The 17,421-nt window shown below is 37.5% G+C and overlaps 3 protein-coding genes across 3 annotated transcripts in view; 1 reads left to right on the forward strand and 2 right to left on the reverse strand.

Annotated features, from left to right (window-relative positions):
* Window positions 1–1,071: 1,071 nt before the first annotated feature.
* Window positions 1,072–3,424, reverse strand: LOC101294805. The gene is made up of 4 exons (XM_004289506.1): window positions 3,309–3,424; window positions 2,092–2,146; window positions 1,609–1,953; window positions 1,072–1,162 (listed from the first exon to the last, which is right to left on the reverse strand). Exons 1-4 carry the CDS (start codon window positions 3,422–3,424, stop codon window positions 1,145–1,147), a joined length of 534 nt encoding a protein of 177 aa, XP_004289554.1. The 3' UTR covers window positions 1,072–1,144.
* A 187-nt stretch (window positions 3,425–3,611) lies between these two features.
* LOC101295088 (PRA1 family protein F2-like) lies at window positions 3,612–4,566 on the forward strand. Its single transcript, XM_004289507.1, has 3 exons — window positions 3,612–3,649; window positions 3,732–3,786; window positions 4,168–4,566. Exons 1-3 carry the CDS (start codon window positions 3,612–3,614, stop codon window positions 4,564–4,566), a joined length of 492 nt encoding a protein of 163 aa, XP_004289555.1.
* A 10,692-nt stretch (window positions 4,567–15,258) lies between these two features.
* Window positions 15,259–17,421, reverse strand: part of LOC101295378 — a 2,616-nt gene continuing 453 nt past the window's right edge. The window contains exons 2-5 of the mRNA XM_004289508.1: window positions 16,551–17,377; window positions 16,070–16,414; window positions 15,764–15,812; window positions 15,259–15,619 (exon numbers count right to left, since the gene is read on the reverse strand). Coding sequence (XP_004289556.1) covers window positions 15,411–15,619; window positions 15,764–15,812; window positions 16,070–16,414; window positions 16,551–17,377 — 1,430 coding nt within the window. The 3' untranslated portion in view covers window positions 15,259–15,410. The remainder of the gene's footprint in view (window positions 15,620–15,763; window positions 15,813–16,069; window positions 16,415–16,550; window positions 17,378–17,421) is intronic.

A 17,421-nucleotide genomic window follows, 5' to 3' on the forward strand; every position in this document is an offset into this window, starting at 1 on the left:
ACCTATTCAGATTAATGTTCCAAAACCCAGAAACCTTTGACTTAGAAGAAAACCCTAAGAAGGCCAATTGCGTCTTCATCAATGAAGATTCTTCCATTTGGTGTAGTAGTTCTTTACGATTGAGCAACGGTTGCACTTAGGTTTAGGGTTTATAGACTTCTCACATTTTGTATCGTTAACTTAAAGAATAAAAAACAAAAAAGAGGAAAATAATAATCTGATTACAATTTTTTTTTTTTTTTTGTTGTGAAATTCAATGTCTATTATTGTCATTTTGTATGAGGTTATATTTGTAATCCAATAAGTCAAAATATGTGGAGGTACACTGAGCAAATCTGGAGGTCCCAATAGCCGCACTCAAAATTAAAGGGTAAAATATTGTATAGTCTTTATGATTTGAAGTCAACATTTGTTCAGTCCTTGTGGTTTTATTTTAATCTGAATGGTCCTTAAAGTCACGATCTTTCATCCAAATGGTCATTCCGCCAATTTTCTCAGTTAAATTGATGACGTGGCTGTTAAAAATTACAATATCTTTAACGACCACGTCAGTATTCTAATAGAAAAAATTGATGGAAATAGCACTTGGATGAAAAATCATGACTTTAAGAACCATTCAGATTAAAATAAAACCACAAGTAACGAACAAATGTCGACTTCAAACCACAAAGACTAAATAAATTTCAATTCAAAATTAAATAAAATCAAAATCGAAGTAACAAAAGCAAAGTGCCAGAGAATTGAAGAACATAACTAAAGCTATATAGAATAAAATCCATTATTCAAAAAATAGAAGCATCAAACCCAATTAGCTAGCAACTACAAAATAGCACAAACAACAAGCAAAGTAACTACCTTTGCGATTCAACCAATGCCTCAATCATGCTCCCAAAAAACCCCAAATTTGCAAATAGACAGAGCACTGAAGAGAGTCTAAATGCACTAGAAAATATGGGTTAAGGCAATGGAAGGGTATAATCAGCAATTTTCTCCCAAGATTTGAGCGTTGTCTCTTTGTACTTAATTTTGTACAGCGCGAGTTTAGCTATGGTGAAACTCAAGCTGGCAATGCTTTCATCCAAAATGCTAACTTTTTCTACAGCTTTTTTCTTCTCTTCTTCTGTCAAATTGCCATAAAGGAGACTCAAATATGGTCTACCATCTGCAGAGGAGGGTGGACAAATCAAATTTCATACAATAGAAAAATTAGCAAAACATACAGCTCTGGTCCATTTCAAAATAATGTATAAACTCTATAAAAAATAATTTTTAAAACAGTAAGTTGTACAATGAAGAGAAGTTACTCAGGTAACCAAAATGTCCGTTGGATATGCCAGTTGTGTATTTTAACTGCAAATAGAAAAGTTTAGTGATCTAACATTACATTATTACTCACTGTGTTTTAAGACAAATGAGAGTAATTGAACACGCGGCTCTATTAGTACCTAGATATAAAATTATAGGTGCCATAAACAAAAAGATGCAAGAAATCTCCAAATCAAATTCATTGTTTCAAATTAGTCAATCATACATCTATCTAAAACAACACTTGAAAGCTCATATGAAGAAAAGACAAAACATCAGAATCATAACAAGAACAACTAATACCTGACTGCTTGCTTCTGAAGATGTATCAATGAGTAGAGAAACACATTGGTGATAAAAATTTGTGGTAACCACCAGACTAACTTTTGCTTGGTAGGCATGGAAATTTTTAGAACAGAGAGATCTAAATTCGTCGAGCACATCTTCATCCGTCGTACAAATAGATCCTATAACAGGAATATGGGGTTCGATCTCTGGCCCCCCAAACTCGGTTTTGAGACCTTCCATCACCTTCTTGATCCTGAGAGACACTTCAGCCATTGGGATTGCCCATATTGAATATGAGTTCCATTCCAAATCCATTATTGAAGGACTGGATAAAGAGTCTGTGAGTGGAGAGAAGTTTGCCTGTAAAATCAGCACAAAACATCAAGAGTGTGCATGTAAGGTATTTCCGAACTAAAAATACAATTTGAACACACTTACTGATACAAACTAATTCAAGCATTCAGATAGAAAGAAGAAAAGAAAATTAGCAAACTGTACCACACTGAAATTATCTCTTCTCTCGAGCTTGTGGTCTCCCAAGACTGAAGCTATACTGTTCACATAAACAACAGCTACAATATCATCAGAAGTCGAATAAGGCGTGTTATGAAAGAGAGCATCTTTAAGCCTTTCGCTACCAAGGTCGTAGGAGAGTACAAGTCCCATAAAGTTAAGTCCCGTAAAGTCATTCAGAAAAATCTCATTGCTATTAAGCAATGCCAATGGCTTCTGAGTGGGTTCAAGAGTTATGTGTTTTTTCCAAGCACCCTTCGGACCACCAAGTTCATCCAGAACCCATATTTCAAAAGAATATTCACGTTCAGGTTTATAATCATCAACCAATACAAAAAGGGCAGGGGATTCGTTCCACACTCGAAGAGCCATAAAAGTTCGAGCCACATTAGGTCGATCAAAACTGTCAGGTGATATTATGAAATACCTCATTTTGAATATCCAATAAAATGATGACCTGCCTAATGAGGTCCTCGTATGCATCCAACACATTCAGTTCTTTGTGTTGCTCATGTCCAAGCCAATAAAGCATTTGCTTGAATTGCATCTGGAAACTTTCAAGCCTAAAGACAGTGGTTTCTGTTTCTAAAGCATTGGTGTTGATCTTTGTCCAAGAATCAGTACTCAAAGAGTATATTGCTGCCTTAGCACGATTATGAATATCATATCCCTCATCCCTCCAATTTGAAGCATAACTTAGTCCAATGTTAACAACTTTGTATTCGTTCAATTTAGCATCATATCCAAAACCCTGAACATCCGTGGAGTGCGACACATCGTCACCCCAAATAACATCTGGAGGGTCGTCACCCCACGTACTAACTGGAAGGTATGGAAAGGGGGGAAGAAGCTTAAATTCTTGAATTGGTGGGTTCCATAAAATCACCTGAAAAGATTTAACTAGAAGTAGACAGATGATTCCATTGCAGTGGCCTACCATATGAACTGCTTCCCCTTTAGTCTTTAGACTCATACAAAGAGGAATCTTGATGTCCTCGACACTAGAAACAATAATTTTGTCCTCACCATTGTCAATACTGTCGTTATTGCATAAATTAAGCAACGAAAATACTAGCTCATCTTCTTTTTTATTTTCTTCTTCTTCTTCAGTGTTATTAGTCGTGTCCTTGGAGATTAAACGTTTCATGACGAGCAAATGCTTTGAATTGTAATTGTAACTGGAGAGGTGCTTAGCTACGAACCTGGGATTGTTGATCAGTGGATACCACCTTTTAGAAGCGCATTTGAATCGCATCAGAGCCTTGGGAGGCAGAGTTGCCAAGATTTTCTCCACCAGATCTTCACCAACCTCTGTCATTTCTGCCACGTTCTTTCCTCTTCAACCTCTTCAATTAAAAGTTGTAAAAGAGAAAATTCATTACAATAGATAACAACGATAATACTAGTTATAAAAACAATGGTGCATAGAGAATTAATAAACGAAATCGGCTCTGACTACAGAGAATTATGTACCTAAGTCCTTAACCTGCGAACTAGAACAAGAGATGGGGAAAGAACTCAAAGAAGGGATGATGATTCTGAGGTGAGTCTTCTGGAGATCGAGACGATATAAGGATTATAAGCGATGGAGATTTGAGACTGAGAGTCACTGAGACATGAAACAGCTTCCGAGTTCTGATGGTGTTGTTTTGCTATATATTTATTTTAGGATTAAACTCAGTATGTTATCCTGAACTATAGGTCACTCATCAGGTGTGTCCTTATTCTTTTTTTTCAATCACGTGTACCTCTATATTCTGAAAATCTATCAAACTCGGACAAAAATCAAAATTACACCTAAAAGTGACGTCATGATCTGACATGGAAGAGACAACAATGCCCCACTTGTCAGTTTTTAACCCCCAAAGAGGGTAAAGATGTCATTTTGCCCATTTTACTGTTTTTTTTATTGGAACTGATTTTTTTTACTTTGTCATTTTTTTTATTCTGTTTTCTTCTCCTCTCCTTCCTCTCTCTCGATTTCTCTCTGCAACTCTCATCTTCCCCAAATTTCTTTTCAAACCCTAATCCTCCGTCAATCTTTCTACTGGACCATGGAAGCTCATGTTCGACTTCCGCTCCCTCACCTTCCCCCTCTGCTTCGGCGACGTGCTCACGCGCCTCCGCTACAACGCCGCCTACTTCCGCATGAACTACGCCATCGTCGTCCTCCTGATCCTCTTCCTCAGCCTCCTTTGGCACCCGATCTCGCTCATCGTGATGCTCGCCGCCTGGCTCTTCCTCTACTTCCTCCGAGACGAGCCGCTCGTCCTCTTCGGCAGCACCGTCGTGACGATTGCGCTTCTCTTTCTGACGTCAGGCATGATGAACATCCTGGTGGCTCTGCTGATCGTAGTGGTGGTGGTGGCGGTGCACACGATGCCGAGGAAGACAGAGGATTTGCACGTCGATGAGGAGAACGCTGGATTGATGACCGGCCCAGTCGGATCTTCAGCTTAGTTAGCTCAATCCCATCCCACTTGTTTTTTTTCTTTTTTGGTTTTTTTTTGGGTTTTGAAATTTATAATTGAATGAAGTTGTTGTATCTACCTACAATTGGTTGTGATATGATCTAATAGTGAAAATTTGTTTTTGGCTTTGGTGTGTACAAATGTCAGTGAAGTCTTGGCAGTTCTTGAGAGTGTACCGGATTTGAGGTGGGGTTTTCTAGTTTTTACTGGGAATTGTTGCCATTTAGGAATTGCAGAATTGGGGTTGGGAAGTTGTTGATGGCATGGATTGAGAACAATGTTGCTATTTTAGTAGTAGTTCAGTAGTTCCCCAGTACTATCTGAGTGTACATTCATCTTCATTTTCGATTGTTCAAATCAAACGGGTTCTTTCGGGGTGTAATAGTTCTAGGGTTTGAAAAGAAATTTGGGGGAAGATGAGAGTTGCAGAGAGAGATCGAGAGAGAGGAAGGAGAGGAGAAGAAACAAGAAAAAAAAAATGGCAAAGTAAAAAACAATCAGTTCCAATAAAAAAAACAGTAAAATAGGTAAAATGACATCTTTACCCTTTTGGGGGGTTAAAAACTGACAAGTGAGTCATTGTTGTCTCTTCCACGTCAGATAATGACGTCACTTTTGGGTATAATTTATAATTTTGTCTGAGTTTGATAGATTTTCAAAGTATAAGGGTATACGTAATTAAAAAAAAGAACAAGGACATACCTGATGAGTAACCTAAAGTTCAGGATAGCACACTGAATTTAATCATTTATTTTAATTAGGCTTTTTATGGTTAGTTTTTCCTTTTGCAAATAACAAAAAAAATAAATTAATGCCAATGAATACCTGAGCTGGATGATTATAATTACAATTCTTATTATAATTATAATTATAATTACCTCATAAAACAAAAATGTGTTTGAAGATTAAGGGTCACTTTGGAAACGCATTTTCAGCCTTATTCTTGCTTCTTCTTTTTTTTACCGTCATGCGCTATTTATTTTGTTCGGTAAAATTTATAAACCTGCGTTTTCTCTAAAATCGTGGGAGAGAACCACAAATTCTAAAAACATGTACGAGGATGTTTTTTTCCATCTGCATTCACATAATGCAATTTGAAAAGGCATTTTGTGAAATCCGAAAACACCCTTCATGAAATTCAAGATTGATGCTACCAAATCCCATTATGATTCGCACTTCATTCTCCACTTTGTTCTTTGATTTGAGCGTGATTGCATTGAATTCTATTATAGTTTGCGCGCCTTATTTTTGGGTTTCTCTCCTATATATGGATTCTGCTGGGGTTTATTTGGTTATACAATTTTCTCTTTTCCCTGTTTATCGAGGTTCTTCTTTTTGGTGATTTTGAATTTATATTTGGGCTTATATATGCGTATATAGATTGATTTAATTTTTTCTTGAAGGGTGCAAACGGGGTTGACAACTCCTACTTTGATTGAGTAGTTGGTTGATCTCTGTACGAACAAGTTAGACACTATTACTTTAGTTCTGTTTTTTTTTTTTTGTCATTTATTGATTTTTATCGATCTGAGTAGTTGGATCGATTGAGAAATCCTTGTTCTGTTTTGAATTGCATTTGAGGCCTTTATAATTAAACACGCCTAAGCTTTTGATGTCTGATACATATACATATATAGTTGAGTTTGCTGCATCTATCTAGATTGTATTTTTTTAGCTTTTAGAACAAATCTCTCAAATCTGCTTGTATCGATCCAAAAATAAAAATTGAATCAGCAAGAATCACGGTCAGGGCCTAATCAAATTGGATTGTATTCACTTTCTGTGTTTTGGACTGTTTGATCTTATTTTCATTTCCACGGATTTGTTTTAGGTGCTAACTTTTATCCAGTAATGACTGTTACGAAACTAGTACAGATTTAGATGGGTTTACAGACATGCTAATGAGCTAATCCTACCATGATGTATTTATTTTATTTTTTCTATTTGCTGGATTCTTCTTGCTTTGTTTTGAACTAAATATATAAAAGTAAAAAGTTCACCAGTCAATGGCTTTGTTTTGTTTTGTTGTTGTTCTCCAAATGTGTTGCTTGTAGCTTCATAAACATCATGATCAATACATAATTATCGATGCAATATTGATAAGAGCACAAAGTGCTACGTTTATAATATATTTCCGACCCTATTTAGCTATATAATTTCTTTAACAATATTCATATTAACTAAGTTTGTGCTTTTAGGTCATAAATAAAGTCGAAGAGCTTAAAAGAGACAAAAGATGAGACATCTTGAAGGAAAAGGAATCCATGTCGTATAAGGAAAGAAATCAGAAAATCTGCCATAAATTGTCAGTTAAATTCGACAGAAGATTGTGATCAACTTAAGACGATCCAGGAGATGTGCCATATATCAATGAAAATCTACAAGAGTCTACTTTCCATAACTTTTTACGGATCGTCAATACCTATTTTGGAGAAGAAGTTATGACCGTTTGAGTGGTCAAATGTCAGTTTGCCCGAATTTCTGATTTGGACCAAACTTCTATTTCGAGGCCCAAACCACATTGGTAAGCCCATGGATGAGTTTTGAGGGTTTAATAACCCTAATCACAGCTGAAAAGAGGGAGGACTTGAAGATTAGAGGAGGCGAGCGATCTCACATCATCAGAACCTCCATAGTTGCGGACTCGCACAAGGAAGCCGCCAAGCCATCATTGATCTCTCAATCATCCACGGTTTACCTTTCCTTTGTCATCTTTTATTCTCCTTGTGTGATTTTGTAGCCATGTGTGGCAGATTTCTCTTAGTTAGGGGCAAAATTTGAAGCCCCAAGAATGTTTTAGATATTGTTTTGAATCTTGATTTCGAATTATTAAGTCTTTCAAATTGTTTATTTGGTTTTGTTTTATGGAGAACTTTTGCTTGTTTATGTTCATGTATGCGCAACATAGAACATTATAAACTTGTGAGTGGGGCTAGAATTAGGTTGTTTAATCTCTTAAACGGTTAATACGGCTTAATTTAAGGTAGTAAAACCTATAGGACAATAGGTGAAACCAAATAGAGAGACTTGCATGCTAGGTATGTGTTCCATACTAATTTTGCATTCTTGTTCAATTAAATTTCTATTGATCTTAATGCTTAGAATAATTTGTTGATAGGATAGCGTCTATACTTTGATCGATTATTCTAAAGGCTAAGTAACGGTGCGTTCATCTTACTTGAGTAATCCAGGAAAATAATAAAGACTTACGCAGTGCGTTCACGGTTTGTTCTTGATTGATACCGATTTGTGACTTAATGATTAAAGTTTTGGTTGTTAACATGTCTTGAAACATACTTGGTGGTGGTCTCATTCATCTGATCTATTCTGCTTTATTTGTTTCTTTGTTTTCTCTTGTTTATAATCACAAAACTCATATCTCTAGTATTATCATCTTTTGTTTTCTCTCGTTTTGTAATTAATGTAAATTGTAAAAGTACCCTTAATCCCCGGTTTTTGTAACGATACCCTTATTTGCTATTGTGAGGGTTCTTTTTGATTGAAAGGTAACTAGGCCAAAATTAACTCAGAGATTTGGATTACTGAGTTAATCTTGTGCATGATTCAAAGACGAAAGAAGCTTGTAGCATGAGCCGGCGTGGGAGCTAAAGGCACACTGCAGTGATGAGAATTAGACTGAGTTTTAGGGTTAGATTTATGGGAAGGATCTGGGTTTCAAGGATGGGGATCGAAAGATGGCTGAAAAAGCGGTTTTGGCTTGAAGGTTTGAAGGCATGAAAGGTTGAGTGTTTTAGGGATTTTTCTGGGTTGGTTGCTTCATCCTTTTGCAGCTCTCATACCTCTCTTCTTATAGAGTTCAATTGGTGGGTTTTGCGATGGGTCGCGATGCGTAATCCATTGTGTGTTGCGTAAAAATTGTACACAGTGAGCGAAAATGTCACCAAACATAATTTCACTCGTATTCATTTTGTGAATAGAGTTTTAATTATTTCGGGTTCGACCCATTCAAGACAGAATGTGTCTCTTAATTATATTCCCTCAAGGTAGGGAAACACCTTTTGATTCCATTTATAAAGAAACCAAAAATGTGGATGAAATTTGTTTTTGTAGCTGCACCCGAATATTTGAATGGGTTGCCTACGTACCCTTGGAGAGGGATCAAGCCACTCGTAGTTCAAGAGTTCCAACAAGTGAATGACTCTGGAGGGCTTTGATTTTGGAATGAGAGTAGTGTAATGTGTTTGGATTTGTATCTGAAGGCATTTGAGCTTTGGAGCGAGACTTTAGCTTTAGGTGATCCGGGAATTTATTTGGAGTGATGGTTGCATCTAGATTTAAATCCAGACTACCTACATACCCTGTGAAGGGATCAAACCTATGTAATTCAAAGATTTGGGAGTGAATTTGATTTTTTTCTGGTGTTTTAGGAATTTGACTGGAGTTATTTGGACTGGCCGAATTTGATTGGTGGTGTCAGAGATTCTGTTTGGAATGGTGGTTGCATCTAATGGGTCGCTAGATTGCCTACGTACCATTTGTGGGATCAAACCGACCGTAGTTCATTAGTTTGGGTTTGCGGTTACCAGCTTTTTGAGTTTGACAGATATATTTTTGAATCTATCAACTGTATTCCTTGTGGACACCCAATTTTACAGAGTGTCTGCTGATTTGATTTAGGCACCCGTCGTGCTAAGCTTTGCAGTTGGGCCTTGAGACTTGAAGAGGGCTTTAACACTGCTGCATTTTGAGGCGGTCTACGGGTAATTTGGTGGAGCCTGATCATTTAATTTACGACCCGAGATATAAGATGGGCTTGGTTCCAATTGTTGTTAAGGAGGCCCAATAGTCCGAGTGCGAGGGAGCCTGACTTATGAGTTTTAGTTTAATTCATACGTTAGGCACCATTCTTCTGTGAAAGAGGAAGACCCGTACACATGCACCATAGAGTTTGAGTGCCATGTATAGTTTCCATGATTTGCATGATACTTGAATCGATGGAGTAGGGTACAAGAAAATAGATACACCCGTGTGTAGATTTTGATGTAGCTCCACGTATATAATTAACAAGTAGTTTGAGAGGGGTATGGAGTTTACCCCTCAACATGATGTTTGCCGATCTCTCCTTGTACACGAGGTGATCTTGTTTTCCTCCTCCATTTTGTGCTTTAGTTTTTCCCAGCAAAGAGTTGACTGTATTACAGATAGACGTCCACCACAGGCAGGCTTGTTTATGTGCAAATCATGCAAGTAGATCCACCATCTCGGCTGTGAACGAGGGTTTGTACAGACTTTGTGTTTTTTTACAAAAGCCGTTGATCATTTGCTTGACGTCGATGAAGAGGTAACCTATTGGAAAGCAAACCGGACGACGAGCTACACTTCCGCCCCCTAGTACGCTGGACGCACCGCGTATAGGTATCGGAAGCGAGCTAGAGAGCACATGTGAGGCAGACCAGAAGATGAGCTACACTACCACCCCCTAATACGCTGGACGCACCGCGTATAGGTATCGGTAGCAAGCTAGAGAGTGAACCGGAGGACGTTGCGAGTAAGCCAGAAGACGAGCTACACTTCCGCCCCCTAATCTGGACGCACCGCGAATAGGTATCGGTAGCGAGCCAGAGTGCGCAAGCAGCTAAGTTGACCCTTCTTTATTGTTGTAGTTGTGTATGAGGGCTTAGTAGTGACTTTCTGTCTTTGCCCAAAAGTCGTCATTGATTATTGGCATAGATGATTGAAGAGGAGAGAATAGCGGCGTCATTGCTACATAAAAGAAGCATCTCTTTTCTGCACCATAAAAGAGAAGCATCTCTTTTCTGCACCATAAAAGAGAAGATCAGTAATTTCAGGTGATAACCAAGATCATATACCTGTGATCTTTTTGAAGCTTCTTCTGCTAACGCAATGTCGCCAGGCCAGTTTAAGTGAAGCTTGATTGTTGTAGAGCTTCAGTTGTTGACTGCCGTTGTAGAGGCTCGGTGTTGAGTACCCTGCCCTTTCTCTTTCTCTCTCTTTCCTTTCACCATCTCTACTCGTCTCTCCTATTTTCTTTTTGCGTCTTCTGATGTCGCTCTGTTTCTCCGTCCTTTTTCGCCTCACAGTAAACCTCCTTTTATAGAGGCTTAACGATCAGGTGGGATGATGATGATATCTCAAAATTTGAATTTCAAATATCAAACAGATTGCATATACATCCCCATGTGAAGAAAGAAACTTGCTGAAAGTATGTTTGGACGTGGCTGATTTTTGTGTTGCCACCAAACTCATTTTGCATTCTTGAATTTGAAAGAGATGGAGGTAATCTCGTTCGGTGGATAAGCCAGCTAGTATTTGAATGTTTAGATGGAGTACTTTGTATATTTTTAAAAAGAAACTCACTGAGAGTTCAACTCTTTGATTATGATCAAAGGTTGACTACTTCAAGTTAAATTCTTCTCCTTACGTGAGCTAGGTCCTCACCCGGCCCATTAATCGATCATATAATTTTGATACCGTGAATTTTTTTCAACACCGTGTAAAATGATTGTTTTTCTCAAGCACATGATCTTAGCCTCAAAACCTGGCAGAGAAAGGCTGACCTTGAGAGATGGGAGAGATGACTCACTGCAGAGGCGCTACGAGGGCGGCTGCAGAGACAGAAATCTTGAAACGAGGCAGACCAAGTAACTTGAATCCCACGATTTCGTCATCCAAGGATGAAAGAGCTGCCTTGGAACCAGTCACTGACCTTCTTCTTCCTCAGATTGGGAGTGAATGATACTTTTCTGTTGTGCAAAGCTTATCGTCGTACTGCTACGGGGAAAAAATAAAGTGGTATCTGGTTCAACCATGGGAATGCAGAAAAGGATTGAGTTTTTCCTAAAAGAAGAGAGTTTGGGCTTTTCTAAAAGAAAAAGGGTGTTGGGCTTTGGATTCAAAGATATTTTAGGTTTAAAAGATGAGCAGTCCAATTCTCACGTTCTTCACCGATTCGTCGCCGACTTAAGTCTTCGGGCTTGAGTTTCGGGTCCAAGACCGAAATTTCTTAACAATATTAAATCGGCGGACGAGCGTTATGTGCCTCCGTAACCATCCACACCATACCCACTTCTACAAGCCCCAATGATGCGTGTATGCAGCTTGGACCCAGATGAATGCATGGGTATGTTCGCTTGGATTAAATCAAGGATTTAACCTAAAATTGTATGAAATTATCGCGTGACAAAGTATTAATTGATCGCATAATTTTTTGGGTATCAACAGCTATATACTACAATTGACATAAAAAAGATTTTAATTAAAACGCCCGGTTTCGGTCTCTATCAAATGTTCTCTTGCACTCTCCGTTTCTTTTCTCTTCATATCAAGTGCATCTTGTTAACCATTGATTTCAATATTCTTTGGCTACTGTTATTCTTACTTTAATCACTTGTGTGTGTATACACAATATAATAAAAATACACACACTTTTGAGTAATAAGTAATAAGTGTACATTTGGTGTATTATATTCATTGATAGTATCTGCACTAGGATAAGTCTATCATTTGTTAGTATGTCCACTAGTATAAGTTTGTTCTTTTGTGGCAAAGATGGTAAGGAAAAAGATCACTAATGACAACACTACTTGGTGGTGGATTTTCAAGTCTCTAACGTCTCATTCATCTGATCTTTTCTGCTTTATTTTGTTTCTTTGTTTTCTCTTATTTATAATCACAAAACTCATATCTCTAGCACGTACTATCATCTTTTGTTTTCTCTTGTTTTATAATTAACGTAAATTGTAAAGGTACTCTCAATCCCCGATTTTTGTAATGATACCCTTATTTTATTTGCAATATACTACAATTGACACAAAAGAGTTTTTAATTGAAACGCCCGGTTTCGGTCACTATCAAATGTTCTCTTGCACTTTGTTTCTTTTCTCTTCATATCAAATGCATCTTGTTAACCATTGATTTCAATATTCTTTGGCTACTGTTATTCTTACTTTAATCACTTGTGTGTGTGTATACACAATATAATAAAAATACACACACTTTAATTACTATATCTTCATTGATAGTATATGCACTAGGATAAGTCTGTCATTTGTTAGTTATAAGTCTGTTCTTTTTTGGCAAAGATGGGAAGGAAAAAGATCACTAATGACAACACTATTGAGATGACCTACCTTGAAAATGGGCAAGGTGGATCCAAAACTACTACTTGGAATCCTCAAAGTGTAGCAATTTTTTGTGACTTGTGTATCAAAGAGGTGGGAAAAGGACAATGTCCCGGCACACACTTTAGCAAAGAAGGATGGTCAAGTTTGGTTGCAAACTTTCATGTGGAGACTGGAAACAATTATAACAAATCACAATTGAAGAATAAGTGGGATTTGCTGAAAAAAAAAATGGAAGATATGGAAAGATCTAATTGGGAAGGACATTGGCCTAGGTTGGAATCCTACTAAGAACACTGTTGATGCATCTGAGGAATGGTGGAAAAATAAAATACCAGGTATATTATGATACATTCCATTACTTTATATTTACTTTAGTATTATGTTTATGTACTGACAGTTACAATTTCTATAAAATGTAGATAAATCCTCAATATGCAAAATTGAGGGTTAGAGGCATTAATCCTGAAATGGAGGCAAAGTTAGATATGATGTTCAATGGTGATGTAGTTACTGGAAAATATGCATGGACACCTTCATCTGGTCTACCACCCCCTCAAAATAGGAGTGTTCATGATGATGTTATTCCACTAGAAGCTAGTGGTGATTCAAAGAAGTCCAATCCTAATGAAATTGCAGAGGTAACTCAATTTTATAAAGAGATGGGTAAAAAGAGAACAAACAAGCAGCTTGACACACAAGCATTGAAAGGGAAAAAAAATAGGAGGTGCTGCAAAATTTACCCTACAAATTAATCGTCTTGTTGAGACAAGGGGTTCTGCATCATCAACGTTGATTAATGGTTCACAATGATGCAGCGTGTTTGAAGTGATGAAGGTAGTTGAAGGTTTGTGAGGAATGGAAATTGGTAGTCCACTGTGGTGGTGTGAAACTGAGCTATTTTGCTCACAAGAAAATAGAGAAATGTTTTCTGTGATGAAAGACCCTTAGATGAAGCTTCAATTTATTCTTCGTAATCAAGAAAGGGAACACAATAAGTAGATATACGTACCCTGATGGATGTTACACAGTTACCAATTATGTCATGCATCATTCTAAATGTTTTTATATACTTAAGGAGAAGGTGCAAGCCGGAAAAAGGAATGTACAAGAGCGGTTCCAACATTCTGGCGAGACTGCTAGCAGATATTTTAGTGAATTAATTGCTAGATGTGATTTGTGTTATGGCAACAGAACTCATAAAACCTCTTGATCCTGAGTTCAACAACAGATGAGAAGGAAAATAAACTGCAAAAAGTTTCTACATACAACAACAGAGCAGCACACTGAGTCATTGACAGTGATGCTCACAAATCTGTTAAATACATGCCATAACATCATAGTGCTTCATTGGTCATGATTCTCACACTTCAGACTCAACCAGTATGCATTATGTTGTCTACGAATGCATGGGATCGGAGAACATCTTAGAAACAAGCTCATCATCAAGCTAGTGATGATGCAAGGAAGCAACGTCTGACAAATATCAAGATCTGAGAAGACAAATTGTTAAGGGATCTGCGACAAAGTGATCATTTCTGAAACCAACCAGTTCATATATCAGATTCATATATCGGATCTCTAGCATGTAGAAAATGGATCTATATATCTGCAACTGTAATAGTAGTGTAGTAGTCTTGGCTTAGCTTGGATCCAAGTTCGTACGTGCTAGCTTGCATGAACATGGCAGATATTGTTGAAGCGTTTTCATAAATGATTGCTGGTGTCAATTACCAGATAGTTGGGTACGAACTGCATTCGATCGTATAAGTTCTGCAACATGGAACTATTATCGAGAGAATCTACTATCGTTTGTCCACATACATGTTTCGAGTTGTCTATGATTTACAGTTTAGATCTATGTATATTGTCGACACGAGATAGGAAAGTAGTAGATTATGGTGGTAGGAGATTCGCAATTGCTTATTCATGCTCTGACTGGTCGCTCCTCTACTCCCTGGCATATCAAAAGCATTATTCAGGATATCTGGGGTCTTGCAGGGCGATTTCGTTCGATCTCGATTCATCATGTGTGGCGCGAGGCCAACATTTTAGCAGATAGTTTAGCCTTTTTAGGTCATAAAATGAATAACCAGTCTGTTTGGTTGAACTCTCTTCCTTTGTACTTGTCTCCCCCGCCTTTCAACTTGATCTTTCTGAGGGTGGTGTAGCTCAAGGGCTTTTGTTGTATCAAAAAAAAAAAAAAACTCTAGAATTACTGATGAACTTCAAGAAAGTCTTGGACAGTTACAGTTGTGCTACATTAGTAGACGATGATGAAATTTTATTTTTGTTTTTAAGGTTTCTCTTTTTTATCCTATTTTTGTGGACTACGCTGAATAGTAAGTCTCCCTAGTTATTGTTTTGGGCGTTTTTTGGCTCCTCTTTTGAGTTTATCCCCTTTGAAACCATTAATGAAGTTATTTCATTAATTCGCAAAAATATGAAATGAAACCAAAATTGGAGCGAATCGAAATTGGCAACAAAAGCAAAGTGCCAAAGAATTGAAGAACATAACAACACAACTAAAGCTATATAGAATACAATCCGTTATTCAAAAAATCCAAGCATCAAACCCAATTAGCTAGCAACTACAAAATAGCACAAACAACAAGCAAAGTATCTACCTTTGCAATTCAACCAATGCTCAATCATGCTCCCAAAAAACCCCAAACTGGCAAATAGACAGAGCACTAAAGAGAGTCTAAATGCACTAGAAAATATGGGTACGTTAAGGCGGCAATGGAAGGGTATAATCAGCAATTTTCTCCCAATATTTGAGCGTTGTATCTTTGTACTTGATTTTGTACAACGCGAGTTTAGCTATGGTGAAACTCAAGCTGGCAATGCTTTCATCCAAAATGCTAACTTTTTCTACAGCTTTTCTCTTCTCTTCTTCTGTTAGATTGCCATAAAGGAGACTCAAATATGGTCTACCATCTGCAGAGGAGGGTGGACAAATCAAATATCATACAATAGAACAATTAGCACAACATACAGCTCTGGTCCATTTCAAAACAAATGTATCAACTCTATAAAAAATAATTTTTAAAACAGTTTGATGTATAAAGAAGAGGAACTTACTCGCGTGGAATCCAAAATGTCCATTGGATATGCCAGTTGTGTAATCTAGCTGCAAATAGAAAAAAGTTCAATGATCTAATATTACTCACCGTGATTTAAGACAAATGAGAGTAATTGAATACGCGGCTCTGTTACTACCTAGATATAAAATTATAGGTGCCATAAACAAAAAGCTGAAAGAAATCTTTAAATCAAATTCATTGTTTCAAATTAGTCAATCATACATACATCTATCTTAAACAACACTTGAAATCTTATATGAAGAAAAGACAAAACATCAAAATCATAACAAGAAAAACTAAACACCTGACTGTATGCTTCTGGTGATGTATCAATGAGTAGAGAAACACATTGGTGATAAAAATTTGTGGTAACCACCAGATTAACTTTTGCTTGGTAGGCATGGAAATTTTTAGAACAGAGAGATCTAAATTTGTCAAGCACATCTTCATCCGTCATACGAATAGATCCTACAACAGGAATATGTGGCTCGATCTCTGGCCCACCAAACTCGGTTTTGAGACCTTCCATCACCTTCTTGATCCTGAGAGACACTTCAGCCGTTGGGATTGCCCATATTGAATATGAGTTCCATTCCAAATCCATTATTGAAGGACTGGATAAAGAGTCTGTCAGTGGAGAGAAGTTTGCCTATAAAATCAGCACAAAACATCAAGAGTATGCATGTAAGGTATTTCCGAACTAAAAATACAATTTGAACACACTTACTGACAAACTAATTCAAGCATTCGGATAGAAAGAAGAAAAGAAAATTAGCAAACTGTACCACACTGAAATTGTCTCTTCTCTCGAGCTTGTGGTCTCCCAAGACTGAAGCTATACTGTTCACATAAACAACAGCTACAATATCATCAGAAGTCGAACAAGGCGTGTTATGAAAGAGAGTATCTTTAAGCCTTTCGCTACCAAGGTCGTAGGAGAGTACAAGTCCCATAAAGTTAAGTCCCGTAAAGTCATTCAGAAAAATCTCATTGCTATTAAGCAATGCGAATGGCTTCGGAGTGGGTTCAAGAGTTATGTGTTTCTTCCAAGCACCCTTCGGACCACCAAGTTCATCCAGAACCCATATTTCAAAAGAATATTCACGTTCAGGTTTATAATCATCAACCAATACAAAAAGGGCAAGGGATTCGTTCCACACTCGAAGAGCCACATTAGGTCGATCAAAACTGTCAGGTAACATGATATTATGAAATACCTCATTTTGAATATCCAATAAAATGATGACCTGCCTAATGAGGTCCTCGTATGCATCCAACACATTCAGTTCTTTGTGTTGCTCATGTCCAAGCCAATAAAGCATTTGCTTGAATTGGATCTGGAAACTTTCAAGCCTAAAGACAGTGGTTTCTGTTTCTAAAGCATTGGTGTTGATCTTTGTCCAAGAATCAGTACTCAAAGAGTATATTGCTGCCTTAGCACGATTATGAATATCATATCCCTCATCCCTCCAATTTGAAGCATAACTTAGTCCAATGTTAACAACTTTGTATTCGTTCAATTTAGCATCATATCCAAAACCCTGAACATCCGTGGAGTGCGACACATCGTCACCCCAAATAACATCTGGAGGGTCGTCACCCCACGTACTAACTGGAAGGTATGGAAAGGGGGGAAGAAGCTTAAATTCTTGAATT

The sequence above is a fragment of the Fragaria vesca genome, linkage group LG1, assembly GCF_000184155.1.
Source record: "Fragaria vesca subsp. vesca linkage group LG1, FraVesHawaii_1.0, whole genome shotgun sequence".
NCBI lineage: Eukaryota > Viridiplantae > Streptophyta > Magnoliopsida > Rosales > Rosaceae > Fragaria > Fragaria vesca.